Consider the following 19230-nt stretch of genomic DNA (forward strand, 5'->3'; position numbering starts at 1 on the left):
AATTTTTCTATCTCGATATATTTTTCGCTTTCGGAAAATAATACTTTTCCCCGAGTCCGGCTCTGGACGTATAAGTGATTCACACTGTTCTTTCAGCTCCGTATTATTGAACTCAAAAGTTACTACCGAAACAAAAGTTATTGTTGAAATCTGTACCATCAGAGAGGTAAAAGACGAGACAATCCAAACCCAAAAGTAATAAGTGGAAAATTTGTTTACATCAATTACCAATTGTAAACTTCATCAATTAAATCAATCTGATACGAACAAAAACTGATTGAGGTCAAGATAAAAACCGGTGCAAGTGAGTGGTTTTATAGCCAAAGCAAATGGAGACAGGATCGCATTAAGGACAACTTATTGTCAATAATGAAATTCTGCGAGCATGAAAATTAATAACTCCTTCCGAGCGACCGAGCGAGTAGTTATGTCGAATGTTAGCTAACTATACCTCACTCTATATTAGAAAATAAATTACAAGAAATAGGATTGAAGCTGATGTCCCCAACAACTTTCCTTCGGATAAATAAACCGGATCCCCAATATTCCGATATTCTTAGTTTCCGGAGCCAAGTTTATGTATCACCAAAGGATCAAATTACAATTCCTGATTCGATGCTGGTAACACATGATAATACTCAGTATCGCATATTCCTGTCGACAGACACCCTAACATGTCACGGATGCAAACAACTGGGCCACATGGCATCGCAATGCCCAACGGTTCAAACTGAATTACGCCCACGAGAAGATAACATTCCAAGTCAAGAAGTCGTAGCTCCTAATAACCAGGCTCATCCCAACCTACAGAATAGTATGCCCTATCAGAACTGAAATACCACAACAGTCAAATAAAAGAAGTATAGCAGAAATCCAAACTCCTCCACCAAACAATGCAGATGACTGCCAATCAAAGTTTGATGATTCCCGCAAACCCGAAAACACCAACACAAAAAAAACCTCGAGCAAGTGAGTCGAGAGAAACCCTATCATCCATAGAGAAATTAAAGCTTCCAACTAAAGAATTTATTGAGGAAAACCGAGAATCGATGGTACTCACATGCCAAGAATTAAAGGACTTTCTGAAAAATGTACAAGGATCCAGTGACCCTTTGAGTGTATCAAAACAATATACAGTTGACATAAATGCACTCATCAATATGATTACCAAGGTCTATCCGTACTTTACATTGAGAAGAATAAAGACGAGATGCACCAAATTGAAGAAACGATTGTTGAAACAACTACTAATGATTCAGAATCCTCCATTATACACTCTTTCGAATACAGATAGTGATATCTCATCCCAAGATAGATTCTAGACCTTACTATTTACCAATTTCTATATTCTTCCTATTCTCTTCCTATCTATATCCCGTCAAACCGAGACATTAATCACAATGAACTAAATGATATCATTCAACAAATCCCAAAACCCAGAATAATTGTCAGGGATCTCAATTGTCACAATGTGATGTGGGGATGTGAGGCAACAAATGTAAAGGGTCGAATCTTATAACAAATCCTAGAAAACCATCATCTTGTGATCTTGAATAATGATGAAATAACCCGATTTAATTACTTCAGAGGAATTTCAAGCGCAATAGATCTGAGTATATGCGACCCATTACTGAAATTACATCTTCCTTTTGAAGTCCTAGATAACCTTTATGGAAGCGATCACTATCCTATTAAAATAAAATAGAGAAGACTAGAGAAAGTTCGAAGCCTCTCCCAAAGTGGAATCTCAAGAAAGCCAACTGGTACTTGTTTGAGAACGAAATACAGTCTAACGTACTCCAAATATTCGATGATGTGAATGAATCAGAGGAGGTATTCACAAAAATAATAATTGATGCAGCTGAAATAGCAATGGGAAAAACAAAAACCATGGTGGGATGCAAAGTGTGAGAGTACAATGGGAGCATCCAAAAAAGCATTCAATAGATACAAGAGACACAGACCAGCAGAAAACAATATAGCGTTCAAAGAGTTTAGAGCTAAAATGAGATGGATAATGAAAAACAGCAGAAGAGAGTCTAGGAAGAATTACGTATCGACTATAAATTGTTCAACCCCAATTAATGAAGTTTGGAAGAAAATCCAACGAGTAATGGGCAGAAATACAGATATTGGCATAAAACGTATTATACAGCAGGGAGAAGAAATATCCAACATAGAAGAGATATCCAACATATTTGCAAAGTCCTACCAAGAATAAGCAAGCAACCAAAATTATTCGAAAGAATTTCAAATATTGAAAACCACAGAAGAAGCCAAACCCATTGCAATAGCGAAAATGACCCAATGAATGTTCCCATTACCATGAAAGAACTCGACGATGCCCTCCAAACATTCAAAAATACAAGTCCAGGACCAGATGATGTGCTTATCATTTTCATTCAGAACTTAATGCAAAGGCTCATTTGCTACAAATTTTCAATCAAATATACCTAAATAATCAATTTCCGATGGCGTGGACCCAAGCGATTATAATTCCAATACTGAAGCCAAAAATGATAAATTGAAATTAGAATCATACCGCCCAATTTTCTTAACATGCTCGATGTGCAAACTACTCGAGAAAATAATAAACAGAAGGCTCACATGGTATTTAGAGAAGAATGAAATACTCACACCAAAGCAAAGTGGATTTAGAAAACAACGCTCAACAGTAGACAACCTAATAGATATCGAAAGTTATAAAAACGAAGGATATGCCAATAAACAAACATGCATTGCTACCTTTATGATGTGACCAAAGCATATGATACGGTATGGAGACTATATATAATAAAGAAACTAGAACTTTGGGGCATACATGGACACATGTTGCAGTTCATACACAATTTTTTGAAAGATCATTTCGAGTAAGAGCCAATGGAATATTATCAGATACATATCAACAAGAAAAGGGAACCCCCCAAGGATCAGTTCTCAGCCCCACATTGTTTTTAATAGCAATAAACGACATCGTACTGAATAGTCACTCCCCTGTACAGGCCAGGCTCTATGCGGATAATCTAGTTAAATAGACCAGAGACAAGAACTTCAGCACTATGCAACAAAGCATACAGCAAGCCATAAACAATATCGAGAACTTTCTCAAAAACACAGGTAGGAGATTTAATTTTCAAAAAACAATATGCATTCATTTCTAGAGAAAGTCGGATCCACCTGTCCCCGTAATCAAAATAAACAATATCGACATACAGTCAGTGATTAAAATAAAATACCTCGGTTTAACGTTGGACCAAAAGCTCAACTGGGAAAACAATCAACATCAAGCATCTGAGAACTTCAAGCCAAAATGGAATTAATCTGATGAAAGTACTAAGCAACTACCATTGTGTTCAGATAGTAAATCATTGTTATCATTGTACAAAGCTCTCATCAGATCTCGAATAGATTATGGATCCATTGTTTACGCATCTGCCCGCAAATCCGCACTGAGAATATTAGACGCTGTACATAATTCAGGAATAAGATTATCTCTAGGAGCATATAGAACGAGCCCATTTGAAATCCAGCACAACGAATCCGGTGAACCTTCTCTATCTTTGAGAAGACAATACATCAGCCTGTCTTACGCTGTGAACATTCTATCGAACGAAAATAATCCTGTATATCAAAACGTTCACGCTCATCGATTCCTAACCATATATCAGGACAAACCACGAACTACAGCACATTTCTATGAACGAATTAATAGATACAAACATGAACTAAAAATTACCTTTTGACAAGTGTACCCTATAAATAAATCCAATATACCACCTTGGTTGATCGACATCCCTCAAATCGATACAAATTTAGCATATTTTAGCAAAGTCGAAACTCTTTCCAAAATCATACTCAATAACTTTAGGCCTATATTATTTGAACACCAAGACTACACTCAAATCGGCAGCAATTGTAACACCCATTTCAAATACTGGCTTCAGACTACCAGAACAGAGTACAGTATATCCAGGAGTGACACACACCATTCTTCAAGCGGTTTTGTGACTCTTTGAGCACAATCAACAGTTTACGATCGGTATATTTAGATAATCCACTCAGTATAATTCTAAGAGAAAAAATACACACGCTAAGATAGGAAGACCGATTGCTAAAACTATTGTGGGTACCCGCACACATCGGAATACCGTGTAATGAAAGTGCTGACAAGATCGCTCGAGAGGCCCTCAGTAACCAAAATTCATAAGAGGAAAGTTCAACGACACATGGAGACTTGAAAGCTCACGTAAAGAAAGCAGACCATGAAAATTGGCAAAATGTTTGGCGACGGAGCAGATCCAAATTAGCAGAGGTTAAGATGTCAGTCACTCTTTGGAAGAACAACCCGAAACAACGGAAAGACCAGGTGATCCTATCACGTTTGCAAACAGGACATACAAAGTATACTCATGAACACTTTTTGATAGGACAGGAAAACAATGTATGTGCCGAGTTGAAGTGTCGGTAAAACATGTGCTAGTGGAGTGTCCTAAGTTCGCAGAAAAAAGACGGGATCATGGTCTATGTCAGTCTTTGGAGCGAATGCTGGGGAACAACTGTGACATTAAAAGTATTATTTCCTATCTAACAGAGATTGATATTATCAACAAAATTTAGCATAAATGAAATGTAAATTACATAATTGTGCAATCACACCGTTATACGTTGTACGCTGATAACCCTGCGTGGTTGATGCAACTATAATCTGAAATAAAAAAAATACTCTTCCCTTCGGATGAGCTTGAGCTAGAACTTATTTAGCACGATATCTAGCAATTATGCCATCAATCTTTTATTTGTTGAAACTTATAAGTTATAACTTATAAGTTTGCATTTGACGTTTGCCGCTAATGGAGACTGTGCTGAAGTGAAACTTTTAATGCCTCTATGTCTCCATAGAAGTTACACGTCAACACTATTATACTGGTGAATAAATCAATCGTCAACCTCAGTAAAGAGTGTAATAAACGAAAGAGGCTAGCACATATTGAGTGTAATAAACTAAACTTGGCAATTTATAGACTCAAAACTATCTAGTGCAGTGAGGAACAGTTTTGGCAATAGCTTTTTAAAGAAGTCGGGGGTGACCCAGGGTATAAGTCATACAAAATAGTGATGACCCGATTGAAAAGTCTACCCATGCCTTCCCCTACGTGTCCATAGATCTTGAAAAATATTGCTTAGGGTTTGTTTCCTCAAAATCATAAACTATATCTTTCCGTGGACAATAAAGTGGCGTGATTGCGCTGATTGCAAAGGAGCAACTAAAAAAAAAGAAATACAGAAGAGTTTCTGGCCTAGATGGAGTGAAATATTGCGCTTAAATCAGTCATCAACGTAATACCATTACTATTCTCTATGTATAGAATGCTTGTCCCGAAGCTTTTCTGCCACGTGGAAGCAGCTGAAGCTAGTGCTGCTACAAGCAGAAAGAAGCCATTGAATGAACCGTCATCACATCATTTACTATGTATGTAAATACGAAGGACAAATTCTTTGAGCATATAGACATGGATAGAATGTTATAAACAGTACTACATCCTTCGTTGGAAGAAAATGGCGGAGTAGTGAGATAGAAGCAGAAATTGGAACTTACTGTATGTAGTTACGCTTAAAATGAAGAATTTTTTAAATATAGGAGGAAGTAGTAGGTCTCATCGCCTCCAGCACGGCCGCTGTTGATGCTGAAAGAAGAAGAAATTGAAAGAAAAACTGTATAGCAAGATGCCTGCTCCGCAAAGTGATACCTAATGACAGTCTCACAGAGAAATGGAAATGTTTCTGAGCCCAAACTCCCTGACACAAAACCAAATTCTGACGACACATTTTGCTCCCAATCTCTATATGAAACACACAGACGCACAGACAGAATATCCCTTCTTCAACAGATAGAGTCAATTACGCTGAGCTCGGAAAAACAAAGGAGAGCCGAGCAGTGAAAAAACAATAGTCTTTGGTAAATTACATGGGACGCCTTTACTAAGGGAATAAGGACTCACCATCTTGTCTAGGTAACTGGTGGAAAATTATTACGAACAATTGAAAATATCGCAATATTTACTATGAAAACAAATTTCAATTGTAGCTAGAGCTTTTCTGTGAATGTGTGAAATACATTTTTCTACGTAGCTTTTTTTCTTTTATCTACTTCATGTTTAAATGAAGGATATTTGGGACAATTGCTTCCCTTCTTTGTGCTTTAACCATACAGCTTTGGCTGACGGATAAAGTGATTGCTTGGATTTGTTTTTTGCAATGTATCCTTTTATGTCACACATAATAAATAGTTCGCTTAGTATAAACATATATCAAATAATATACAGGGTGGATCAAGGAAAAGTCTCATCAGATTCGTCAACTTTTTATAGGATCGCATTATTTTTGAATTAAAACATTATACGGTGGACTTCTCTCACTTTACAAAACACACAAGATTAGACATACTAGTAAAGTACACCTGAGTAGTAAATGTAATTTACTAGCAATATGTAATACCTAAAACTATCATACCTTAGCCTTTCTTGGTCTGTGACACGGCTTATTAGTTTTGTGATACCTTTTAACCATTTACTTGCCATCATACTCAAATTTGATTGATATAATTGAATATAAGGAGGGTGGCAACAAAGGAATTGTGTTCTAAATCAATTTTTTCATGAAAAAATTGTTCCTTGAAATTTGCTACAATTTTTGACACTCAAAATGATTATTGTAATATGAAAACACTTGAAAACTAATAAAGTCAACATACTCCAAATCATTTACGACTGTTAAAAATCATATAACAAATAGACGAAAAAAAGAACGGTAAACATATAGAGATGTAATATTTAAATCAAAGATGTGCACTCGATGCTGCATATGGAGATGCACAGCGAGGAATCAACTTATTAACCCAAAAATTAATCATGTTTATCTGTTTGTACAATTAACTTTTTGTAAACGTATCTGAACATAGTCATCTCTTTTGATTTCCATAAGATACCGTAGAAAAATTTAAACAAAATTCAAAAATATTGAAAGAGTAATTGAAAGGAATGTACAAGAGACGAATCTTCAAATGTGATAAGAAGAAATTTGATCGAACCATCTCTCATTTTTTGCAAACACTCAAAATTACTTATTTTTTAACTGCCTAATGGAAAAGGTGGTTTTGCCAACGAACACTTTTTCAATAAAATCATTTTCATTCATTACACGAAATATGTTTATTCCTTTTGCGGTTCTGAAACTGCTTTTATTATTGCTTTGAGAATTTATACCACACATTTTTGAAGCAGTATAAACTGTAGTTGTATATTCTTCTCGATCACTGTTTTCAATAACATAGCGAGAACTCTTTAAATATTCTAACAAATGCAAACTGGCGGATATATCGAGAGTTATGTAACAGCTGCACAATACGTTCCGGCATAAGTATTGCAGTGCCTGGTTGTTTCACATTTCATTTTAAAATCATTTATAGTGAAATATTTTTTAGTGAAAATATGAACATAAGCTTGTGATAGATCAAAAAAGAGTCAAAATACTTTTTTTGAAAGACACTCATTTGCTAAATTGCATGTATACTCAGAATTTGGTAAAAAGCAAGATACAATCTTGTTAAATTTTACGGATACGAAATTTGTGATTTTTGTCACGAAATACCCTTTTTTATCGCTACTCCTATTTTCTCTGTTAGGAACACTATATAGGATCGAAATGCTTATTAAATATCAACTTAAACGTTGAATCCAACTCTCAGCTTTCGTCTAGGATATATACTAATATACCATAGAATGATTCCAAACCAGTGAATGAAACAGAAAATGTAGGCCTCTTCTGTAATAATTCACTTGTGCAAATGGAAATTATTTCTGTCACTTCAAAACGGATGCTTCGAAAGTAATTTGAGTTTATAATGATGAATATTCTCGTGATTCAATAAGGTTTATTTAGTTTTTGAGCAGTAATTAGTTCACAATGACTGTGAGAAGGAGATGTGATTACAATTTCACATTTTTGAATTGTGACATAACTCAGACATTATAAACTGTTCGTTATTGAAAATTATCAATGATGATATTTCACTAGGCTATAAGTGAGCATCAAGGAATCAGAATAATTGTAAAAAATTAAACGTTAGCAGCATATTTATAACGATTTGCTTAAATCAATCAACATGTTATGTGACCATTGGACACGAGGTATTTTAATACACTTATAGAGTAACCAATCTCTTGATATAAACACCCAGTCTTGAGCTTAGTAATAAACTTTAGCTCCTACTGAATCTTCCACCACATCTAGATCGATTTCAATAAATTGAATAACTTATTTACATGTTTGTGCTTTTATCCTTATCGGTTAACGTTCACATCGCTTCTAAATGTGGTGACAAATTTAAGATATAATTATTTTTTAAAACTATTGCATAAATAATAATCACTTTGAAGTAAACTGAATGACTCTTAAGATACTCATTCCTACATAATGATTGAAGAAAATTCTTCAACTCCTTCCAGTAGGCTTTTTCATGAAAAATTTTTTATTGTAACAAGAACTGCTCAATTTTGGATTTTCTTCTCAATTTTTCCAAATCACAAGCCCAATCTTTTGTTTGGTAAGAGATCAACTTCAAAGATAAGTTACATTTCAGCCTATAACTGAAAACCTACATATAAAGTTCAATTTCAACAATTACTAATAAAGCAAATATTGCTGAGTTATATAAAAATTTTCTTACCAGTTACATATTGGCTTGTTATTATTAATAAAATGTTATAAATCTGACTATACAGAAACACGAATCTAAAATTGTTCAGGGATCGTATTCATATTGATAGAATTGATAACATATTTATTATATATATGTCAGTTAAAAATATTTGTATTCGTTGAAGTTGAACAATATTTTTGTGATATTAGCATTCCGCCAACACACATAATCTAAATGCCTTCAAATATTATGAATAAAAAAAAATAAAAAAATTGTACATTGAGAAATGAATAAAATATATCTAATAAAAATTATTAAATGATTATAGTTATAGAAAATACATCATTCCCATCTCTATGAAATATTTTTAGTTTTAAGCCTTTTATAGTCTATAGTACATTTTACTATCAAGTAGTTATGGTATAACACGGTCCTAGGAAGGTGGTACGTTTAGTTAAGTAATACCTATACATATATTTTATTCTTATGAATGTGAGACATCTCGTTCCACTATGTTCCAATAAGTAATTGATTTTATGGAACAATCACCTTGGTTTAGTAAATAGAAAAACATTATTCTGCTAAATTTCGGTTCAATGATATGGTTTGTTGATAAGGCAAATACTTTTTCAACCCTTGTATGCCATTTCTAAAACTACATTGTTCTTTTGTGTTAAAATAGGCTTCTATCTTCTGTTTATATATTAATGCAAAAAGTGATGGAAATGCAGATCGCATTTAAAGAGAATATTGTGAATGCTCAAAAATAATGTTTATTTTTCTAACTACTTCCTCACGATATTTTCGTGAGGTGTACTATATCTCTCTATCTTACTTTATGTATTTTCATTATTATTGTCAAGTTATTTTTATGTTGTCTGCTGTTAACGCTTATTGTAGACATCCTGATCGTTGAGTTTAATTGATGTTTGTACGGCCATCTTTGGAACCTGCATAGCAGTTAATGATGGTTTATTCATTTAATTATCAATGTTGTAGCAATAACAATCCTTTTTTTTTAATCGTCAAAAAAAGTTCAAAGGATATTTATATTCTTAACTTTCAAACATTGTAAGAAAAAAACTATTAGAAGAAGTGAACTCAAATTTGAAATTTGTTATTTCAAAGAAAAATTTAAAAAACGTGATCTCTATCCGTCAAACCATGGACTTTTGATTGGTTGAGTTAGAGCGTCTGTTGGTTGCTTAGTGATCCATTTTGTTTTGTTATCTCAAGGTTATTTCAAGATTTTTAAAATGAATCAAATTAGCGAACACATAATCTATACTCAGCACGTATAATATGAGTGGTGAAATATGTTAAATTAATTAAGATGTAATTGAAGATTTGCATCGGTTTATCCAGACACCATCATCTTTAACCGAACCAAAATAACTAAGGTTTAGGAAATGGTGGCGGAATTCATGACAAAACCCTCGGAGATTATTGTTTGTATATCACGATAACGCACCAAACCATATTTTCGCCAATGTTTGGTTTCATGTAAAATATGTTTTCGGCAATTGAAATTTAAATTTTCTTGACGCAGACAGTTTCATTCCTTTCAGAAAACAAACTAATCAATTCAAGGTGATTCCAAAGTAATCCAAACGATTTCTGTGGACGATTCCCTATGTAAAATATAGAATTTTACAACAAAAAATTTTAAACAAGTGTATTGAGTCATGTGGTTAATAAATAACAAGACGTTGAATTTTTTAAATTAGAAATAATTAGAAAATTAGAAATAGTGAAATTTATTTTAATAAAAGCAATCACATTGTTACCCTTACACATAAAAAACATCAATTTTTTATCAAGGTTTCAAAAATTATTGAAAAAAACTAATTTTAAAACAAAAGACGACTCTTCTACTGTCATATACTGCTAAAGTATCTTCCAATCCTTTTAATCCTGTCCATTCGCTACTTACCACCACTTCCGTACCTAACAACTCACGAACAACTGTAAATTCAATCCGTCAATTGCTCACACCTCTACTCCAAAATACCAACCTCTCGTTGACCTTTCCACTTTCTTTGCCTTGTTCTCCCCTGTGGATAAAAAATATTCCCATAGTAGATACCTCACTAACCATCTACAATAAACACGAATCCTGTAGCGTTCTTGTAGAGAAAGCATTCTTGGAAATTATGCATAAAAAATCCTCCGACCTAATTCTCTATACGGATGCCTCCAAAGCTGAATCCGGTGTGGGTTTGCGCAGTCACTACAAAACATGAACTCATAAATTCTTTCCGCTTACCCTCGACGTGTAGTGTTTACACTGGTGAACTATATAGTATCCTTCAAGCCTTCAAATATATTTCTTCTCCCCATAAACATATCGCCATATGTACTGACTCTCTTTCATTCATACAGTCAATCACAACCATTTTCACCAACCATCCAATAGTCCAAAACATTCATGACACCTACCAAACTCTCATTGCTCTTGATATAACAGTCTCTCTCATCTGGCTTCTATCGCACACTGGAATTGCTGGAAACGAATGTGCCGATCGCCATGCCAAAGAAGCCACAAAAAATCATCTTGAATTCCCAGGCCAATGATCTGAAGATTAACTTCAAACACCTCACTAAAAAATCTTGGCACGATACATGGAGCAAGAGTTCTACAGCACTACATCAAATCCACCCAACTACTTCTCACATTTCCCTAAACTTTCTGAATAGGAGAGAAGCTGTGACAATAAGAAGACTTCGCATCAACCAGACGAAACTTACTCCCGGCTATTTGATGTCGTCAGAAAGTCGTCCTGTCTGCCGAAGTTGTCAAGTTCCTGTGACTGTTAAGCACATCCTCACCGACTGCAGAGAATATTCTACCGCATATCAACATATGAAAACCAACTTCAAGGAGACACTTAACTGCCAGACGGAAATAAGGAAAATCGTGCAGGTCCTTAAAGCCACCAACCTGTACAACAAAATATAATTTAATTTATACATTGTAACAGATTTTATTTTTTGTATTTAACTGTATTTAACTGTAATTTTATTTTTATTTAATTTAAACGTATTTAAATTATGATTGTTTTTGTGTGCCAATGACCAGCGCTGTCGAGGCACGTTAAACTGAAATACAAAAAAGACACCTAAAATCAATTCCTATTAAATTTAATATATTTGAAATGTGGAAACCAAGGAAAAATTAATTTTTCTTTTTGGAACAAAGTTCTAAGTTGATTTTATCCTTATTTTGATATTCATGATGAAGGTCATCTATAGATCAATATAAATAAGCGAATTGTCAGTGTCAATATCATATTTTGATAAAACTTAGAGAAAAGTTTAAAAGTCAATTTATCTTTCTTTAAAAATTATCAAAAAACTAATTTTGAAACAGAAGAGACTTAAAATCAAGAACATTTAGATGCATTAATATATCAAAAGGTCTAAGAAATAAGAAATATATATATATATATATATATATATATATATATATATATATATATATATATATATGTTGAAAATTCTTGACTTCGATATTTCCTATGCTTGCTCAGGTTTAGGAAATTAAGGTACAGGAGACTTTATTAAAGTTGCATCAACATATTCAACATATGATTTTGTGTTATAGAATGAGTGATGTTTCAATAAAGATGTGTTTTTGGTTATTTATTCTAGTTATTTTTGCGAGTAGTCCTGAATGCCAAGTACACTGAAGTTTGAAATATAGGAGAAAGCAGGTGTCCTTACGTGATATGTTGCTGTATCACTGGAGAACTTTTTATTTTTTCTGATGATATAGTGTGGAATTGGCACTCACAATAACGTTAATTACTTGACTTAGATAAACAAAATGCGTGTGCACTTGTTGGCTACCTTACTTGGAATACAAATTACAATGTAAAAATCTAAAAAAATACTCCAATAGTAACCTAAACCGAAAATTGAATAATAAATAATAGTTTAAAAACACACACACAAATAACAAACCGAACGAAGTTTGGTTTGATAATAAAAATAATAAAAATTACAACATGATACCAACGTGTTTCTCTCTCAGTCACTGACGAATAACGTTGAAATAGTTTTGATATATATTGAAAGAAGTTTTATTGTATTTGAGCTGTTGAATTTATCAATAAATATTTCTAAGCAAAAGGAACATAGTATATCCTGAGATAGTGATAAACAAACAATACTTCATAAGTTAATTCAACTCCTTTCCCAGAAAAGTATATATTATTGACTTATTGGATTGAAACGGAAAACTCATATGGATATAAAATATAGTAAATGACATTTTCGCATCCCACGTATTTCGAAGTTTTCTATGGTAATTAAAATTCCGTAACAAGTTGAATAAATATTGTATTTGTTTCAGAGTGGGAGAGGACGGCGAATGGGACGACAAAGACATAAAAACTCCAAGCAATGACACAACATACCAAGTTATTGGTCTCCATCCTTATACAGTCTACAGTTTCAGAGTAATGGCAGTAAATTCTATGGGTATGAGTCAACCAAGTAAACCATCGTATTATATGGTCACACTTAGAGAGGGTAAGTTTTAGTATAAATGAGTATTAATGTGGATAAAATATATTATTCAATTAGAAGTATTAGAAGGGAATATCACTTGATTAACTCCCTTCTTTAATGAAATAATATGTCACGTTCATACAGTTTTCTTAACTTTTTCAACAAATGTTATTTTCGTCATAAGCTACACCTCCATAGGTGTTTAACAATTTTTTGACCTTATTTTCTTATAAGTATTGTCACCAAGTAAACTCATAATCTCTTTTCTTCTACGAATAAAAGATATCCTGAGAAAGGATTCCAAGTTTCCATATCCTCACCTTTCTTTTCAAATCAAGTAAAACACAGTTTCTTAGCAAATTTTCAAATGTGTCGCCAAACAAATCACCTTTCACTTTCAATTTTTGGATGTGTGATTTCATACTGTAACTGTTCCAGACTTATGGAAGCAGAAGCATTTTGATTGCACAAAATATTTTTTTAGTTTTAGCGACATTGGAAATACACTGTTTATAGCCACTACATCAACACTGACAGTTACACTCAAACTTCGATCTTTGAAAGTGTAAATGTGAGTGTTGGAGCTGTGGAACAAAGCGTTGACCATGATCATTATTTTTTATGCATATTCAGCACTTTTGATCGAACTGAGGAATATTCTTATTTTATTGCGTGTGAAATTTGTGAGCAACTAGAACAGATGTAAGGTTGTTGAAATAAATAAGCAATACAGCTTATAGACTTAACTACGAATAGCCTCTGTTCCGTTCGGTTCATCAATCCATTAACAAATAACGAGATTGCTCCCCTTAAAAAAATTAAGCAGACATCTTTCATACTGTCTGTATATCCGTTTAACGACATCACAAAGGAGAAGATTCCGTTGGTGTTGTCTTTATTAGAAGCTTCGACCTTATCCTTTGTCACATGTAGGTCCTAAAGTCAGTCATCAAAAAGGCGGTAGACTTCTGAATATGATTCCAACACAAATGTAAAAAGATTTATTCAATGAATCACTCCGACACAACAACATAAACCACTTTAAACACAGTCAGAACAACGGGTTTATTAAGTGGTTCAAAATACAAGAAAATTAGATAATTTCCAGACTGAATCGATTTCAATAAAAGCACGTGGGTATTAGAAGTATAGCGCATGCATTCAAAAACACTACAAATGTGGTTTTGATACTTGTTGATATTTAGTCCATTACAAGTTGTATGCATATATGTATAACTAACACACACACACACACACACAGACTCAGCAAAAAATTTCCATACCGCCATCCTTATCACCGTATCAAGATAAAGGGCATTGACGAAAAAAAATATACACATTATTTACGAATTTGCCGCAACTAGTAGCAACATTGTATTGAAATTTTATTATTTTATTTTAAATTAGTATTGAGCATAACTTTTTCAATATTAGATTTACTAAGCGAAATTTCAAGTGAACTTAAACATCATTTAATTTTACAGTAACAAGGTACTCTTGATAAAACTCGATACTTTGTACCGTCTTCAGAGTATTTTGATTTGATCGAAAATTATGGAGTAATAACAGATGCTGGTATAAAGTATTGATAAAGTTATTAATTATTATTATTATCAGTTTTGTAGTACATTCAAAATGAAATCTATTCAAGCAATATTTTTTGTTAAAATTTTTCTACCTGGCCTTTCCTTGATGACACGGATTCCAATTCTTAGTATACAAGGGTGTTGCAGCAGATACCTTGATATTCTTAAATATTAATAAAATAAACTAAAAGTGAAATTGAGTGGGTGTATGTTTAACATAGATTGTAGATTTGAAAGGTTCTATATATACCTTATTATACATATATAACTATGTTATCCTACAATGTCAAATTTTCTAGATTTGTTACACCCTTGTAATACTAGAGCAGTGAAATAATAAAATTATCATTAGAGTGGTTTTGAAGAAGGAAATCTTAATATGAGAATGCTTCGAATTTTGTTGGAAAACAAATGTGTAATATTTCTAGCAATTTACCATATCATATCAATCGAAATAAAGATGTCTTTACAGCTCTATTCAAAACTACAGATTATATTATGATAGCTGATGCTCAGAATAAACTCACGGCATTTACTCTATTATCAGAGACCATAATCTATTGTATTCCGCATTACTTACGATGTCGCAATGGGTATTGTTACGAACTTTCTACTAAGATACTAGATCGCAAATGAGAAATCGAGAACCATAGCAAATTTAGTTACCTCGCTTAAATACCGAAAGTATCTCAAGGTTTGTAAATATTGTGTTTAAAATTATATTCACAAATATGACAATCATGTTATGCCTTCCAATCGTATTATCTCGTCTTAATGACATAAAACGTATTTAACCTCGCATATTGGTTACTGATTAATATGACAAAAAAAATACAAAATATCACAAATGTTCCCATCATAGCCATTGTGTCCACTACTCTAACAACTCCACTTGCGAAGCTTTTAGACTCATTTTAAAACTAATAGGCATAAATACATAAATAAAATTAGGCAATTTATAATCTAAAGTCACACAGAATAGAGCACGGCTATAATTCACATAAAATGCCAATTAGGAAGATTCAGTTTTTGTAAACGTCCAAATGAACATACAAAAGTTGCTGGGAAACAAATATTAAATTGTTGACATGAAAAGAGAACGTTATAAATTAGGTAGAATTCTGATAAAATCAGGAAGGTGATAATTTCAAAACAGAAAGAAAATGCAGTACAAATATTATTTGTAGAGCTTTCAGCCTAAAATAACCTCTTAGTGGAATGTTGAACTTCAAAGGTAATTTTCAATAACAATTGAGGCGAAGGGAAGCTAAAATTTAATCTCGTATTAGAATGATCAAAATGTCGACTAAAAAAAAAAATAAAATTGACGACGGTATTCGAGAACTTGAATCATTATGCGAATATTCAGAAAAACTTGTGAGACTGCAATGATTAAGTGACCCTTGGGAAAATACCAGCGGAATTTAGAAATGTTATTCTTTAGGAAGTTTTGTTCAATTCGACTAACTCACATAAAACTTTAAATATAACGTTTATGATTCTATGGGCAATTCTAGATAAGTGTTCAACGGAGCGTAAAAGTCGCAAAAATATTATTGTTCTAAAATTTATAACCTTAATGACATCAATATTATTAGTTTCATTGTGTGACATGATATTCTTGACTTTTTTCACTTTGTATATTATGAATAATATAAATCAATAGAGGTCAGTATTTATTTTCTCTGTCTACTTATTGAGCGTAAGCAACGAATTTGAGTCTAATTAGATTAAAAGGATATTATAAATGATTGTCAATCTTTTTTAATATATTCAGTGATAATAGAATTATTACACCTAAAAGGAATAATATATTGCCCTTGATATTAATGTGATAGTCTTACATGAAAATTGAATCAAACTTAAAATGATAACATTTGCAAGAAATGTTTCCAACATGTAATAAAAAAATATATTGATAATGTATTCGACCACCGCGAAGCTGAGAAAATTCCTGTATACGACTAGGTCATACAGGGTGGTCCAAAGAAAAGTTTGCACCTAGCTTTTCTCCTTTTTTTGTAATTAAATTCAAAAATGCTCGGACACATCGATTTTGCTCTTGAGAGGGACATATTTTAAACATATTCGATCTGCGCCTTTAACCCCCTAGAGGGGGTGAGTAACAACCCTAAAATTTTAAATGGAAGAAGGGATCAACTGATATCTATATCATTTGAAAGGGCACAAAATTGTCTTTCTAACGATACCCTATTTGTTGAATTTTACTAAAACAGTTAATGCGAAAACGGCTTTAAAGACATTAAGCCGAAAATTTTGGTATTAAGGAAAAATACAAATAAGCTTTAATTATTACGAGTGGAAACAACTGCAATCGTTAGTACATTCCAAACATCGTAAAAATTCGTATATTGATTATATAACACCTTACCGAAATTCTTGAAGACTCAATGTATTTAAATATTTTTTTGCAGAAACTTTCTTATCAAACAGATCTTTCAACCAAATAGCTCATGGGCAAACATCTTTTTATTTACCATATATATGTGTACCCTTACACTGGATTCACAACTCGACCCACAATTTCTTCAGTTTAACGCGGATGATCTTTTGTCAAGGTAAAGTAAAATAAGCGTATGATATCTGCTTGAAAATGCTCTAAATTCTATCCATGATTAGTTAACACATTATGACTTTCAGCTCTCTTGTATAAATCAAAACATCACAATTTCTTCACTTCTATACCTAAACGAAACTTCCCTGAAAGTTCTCAACCAACTGAAATAATTGAAATTTCTCGACGTAACAACAGTAAAGAAAACTGTTCATAAAATGTTATGTTATTTACCTAACAAATTGTAATTTGAAGTCGTGATTGACGAGGGTCTTTGAAGCTGGATGCAGGAACTCAACCGCATTTTGTGGCCGTTGCAACCAAGTTTCATTGTATATCGGCATTGGAGCACTAACCAAAATTTTTCAAGCCGATGTGGTCCGTATACAAACTGAGACGACTAAACCGTTTGTCGATTACAGCCTACGCTTGAGGCGTGAAATAGCAAATGTAGGTACCTACTATAAATAATCTTATGCGTTTATTATCTTCAGTTTCATATGACTATTCTATTTTGTATGAATTTACAACATTCCATGAAAATAATACATGGTCTATATAAGTAGAGTATTTTTTAATGAAAATGTTTTTGACGTTTTAACTTTCCCATCAATATTTTTCGAAGAACCTAACGCCGATTCACTACTGTCTATATCGACACCTATGATGGCTTCTATTTGCAAGAAAAAAGGTTAAATCCACCCAGTAGTTTCGATCTATATCGATCTCTTCGGGTTGGTGTGATACCCTCTCGTTCGGAGCTCTGATCTGAACTCAAGTCAGAGCTGCTATTTGGTTCATGTGAATATCCAGGAGCTGACGTAATCTTTATTTTCAATTGCGAACCATCAATTGAAGGTATAAAGCCGCACCCTCCAAATATAAGAAATGCACTGCTATCAGAACCGGGACAACTTTAATTGAAAAACACAGTAAAGAAGGTAGAACTGTTTAAATGAGTTAAACAAGAGACTGAAAGTGAGATTAGTGTTCATTTGAATTTCGAAGTGTATGGAAGTGTTATTCTTTCCTGCGTTCGTTCAATATATTCCGTGATAAAAAGTTACTGATAAAAAGTGAATTGATAAGACTAGTTTGTACCTCCTACACAACATGGTGATTAGCATCTCATTATTTGTATTTTATACTGAGAATAAAAAATTAATTATCACTAAATAAACAAAACAACGATGATTCAGCTCGGATATTTTACAAACCAACCAGTGGTGTACGCATGAATATTGGTTAAGTAGCACTACCACAAATAATAGATTCAGTAGTTTAGAAAATGAACCAAATTCGAAAACAATAATAAGAAGAGAGAACCCAGACCACCACCAATTTATGTCTCCGGAGCTGAAAACATAAATCCACTCACCATACTATTGAATAAAACTGTTGCTGACAAATATACTATTAAGGCTTTCAACACCGACAAAGTCAGAATCCAAGTTGAAGATGGATTCTGTTTATCAAAAATTATAAAAGCGTTAAACGACTAAAAACACTCAGTACCATAAATATAAAACCAAAGAAAATAAAACTTTTAAATAAGTATTAAAAAAGATGCACTCGTCTACTAACACTGAAGATATTAAAGAAGCTTTCATGGCCTTGGCGCATGAAGTTACAAATATCTGGAGCATTAAACAAATACCCACCCACAAACCTCTCCCAATGTTCCTAATAGACTTAAAAAAACGACAATAATGAAAAAATATACGACATAAAGCACTTAATACACTCGAGTATAATTTTCGAACCACCACATAACAAAAAAAATACCACAATGTACGCTGTCAAAGGTATGGGCATACAAAAAATTTCTGTCATAAAAGTCCTCGATGTGTAAAATGCAC

At 33.0% G+C, this 19230-nt stretch overlaps 1 protein-coding gene across 1 annotated transcript in view; it reads left to right on the plus strand.

The window, feature by feature from the left end:
* LOC130450990 (tyrosine-protein phosphatase 99A) overlaps nt 1-19230 on the plus strand; it is a 471371-nt gene that overhangs the window by 344199 nt on the left and 107942 nt on the right. The window contains exon 4 of the mRNA XM_056789764.1: nt 13053-13231. Within this exon, the coding sequence (XP_056645742.1) occupies nt 13053-13231 (179 nt within the window). The remainder of the gene's footprint in view (nt 1-13052; nt 13232-19230) is intronic.

The sequence above is a fragment of the Diorhabda sublineata genome, chromosome X (assembly GCF_026230105.1).
Source record: "Diorhabda sublineata isolate icDioSubl1.1 chromosome X, icDioSubl1.1, whole genome shotgun sequence".
Classification (NCBI taxonomy): domain Eukaryota; kingdom Metazoa; phylum Arthropoda; class Insecta; order Coleoptera; family Chrysomelidae; genus Diorhabda; species Diorhabda sublineata.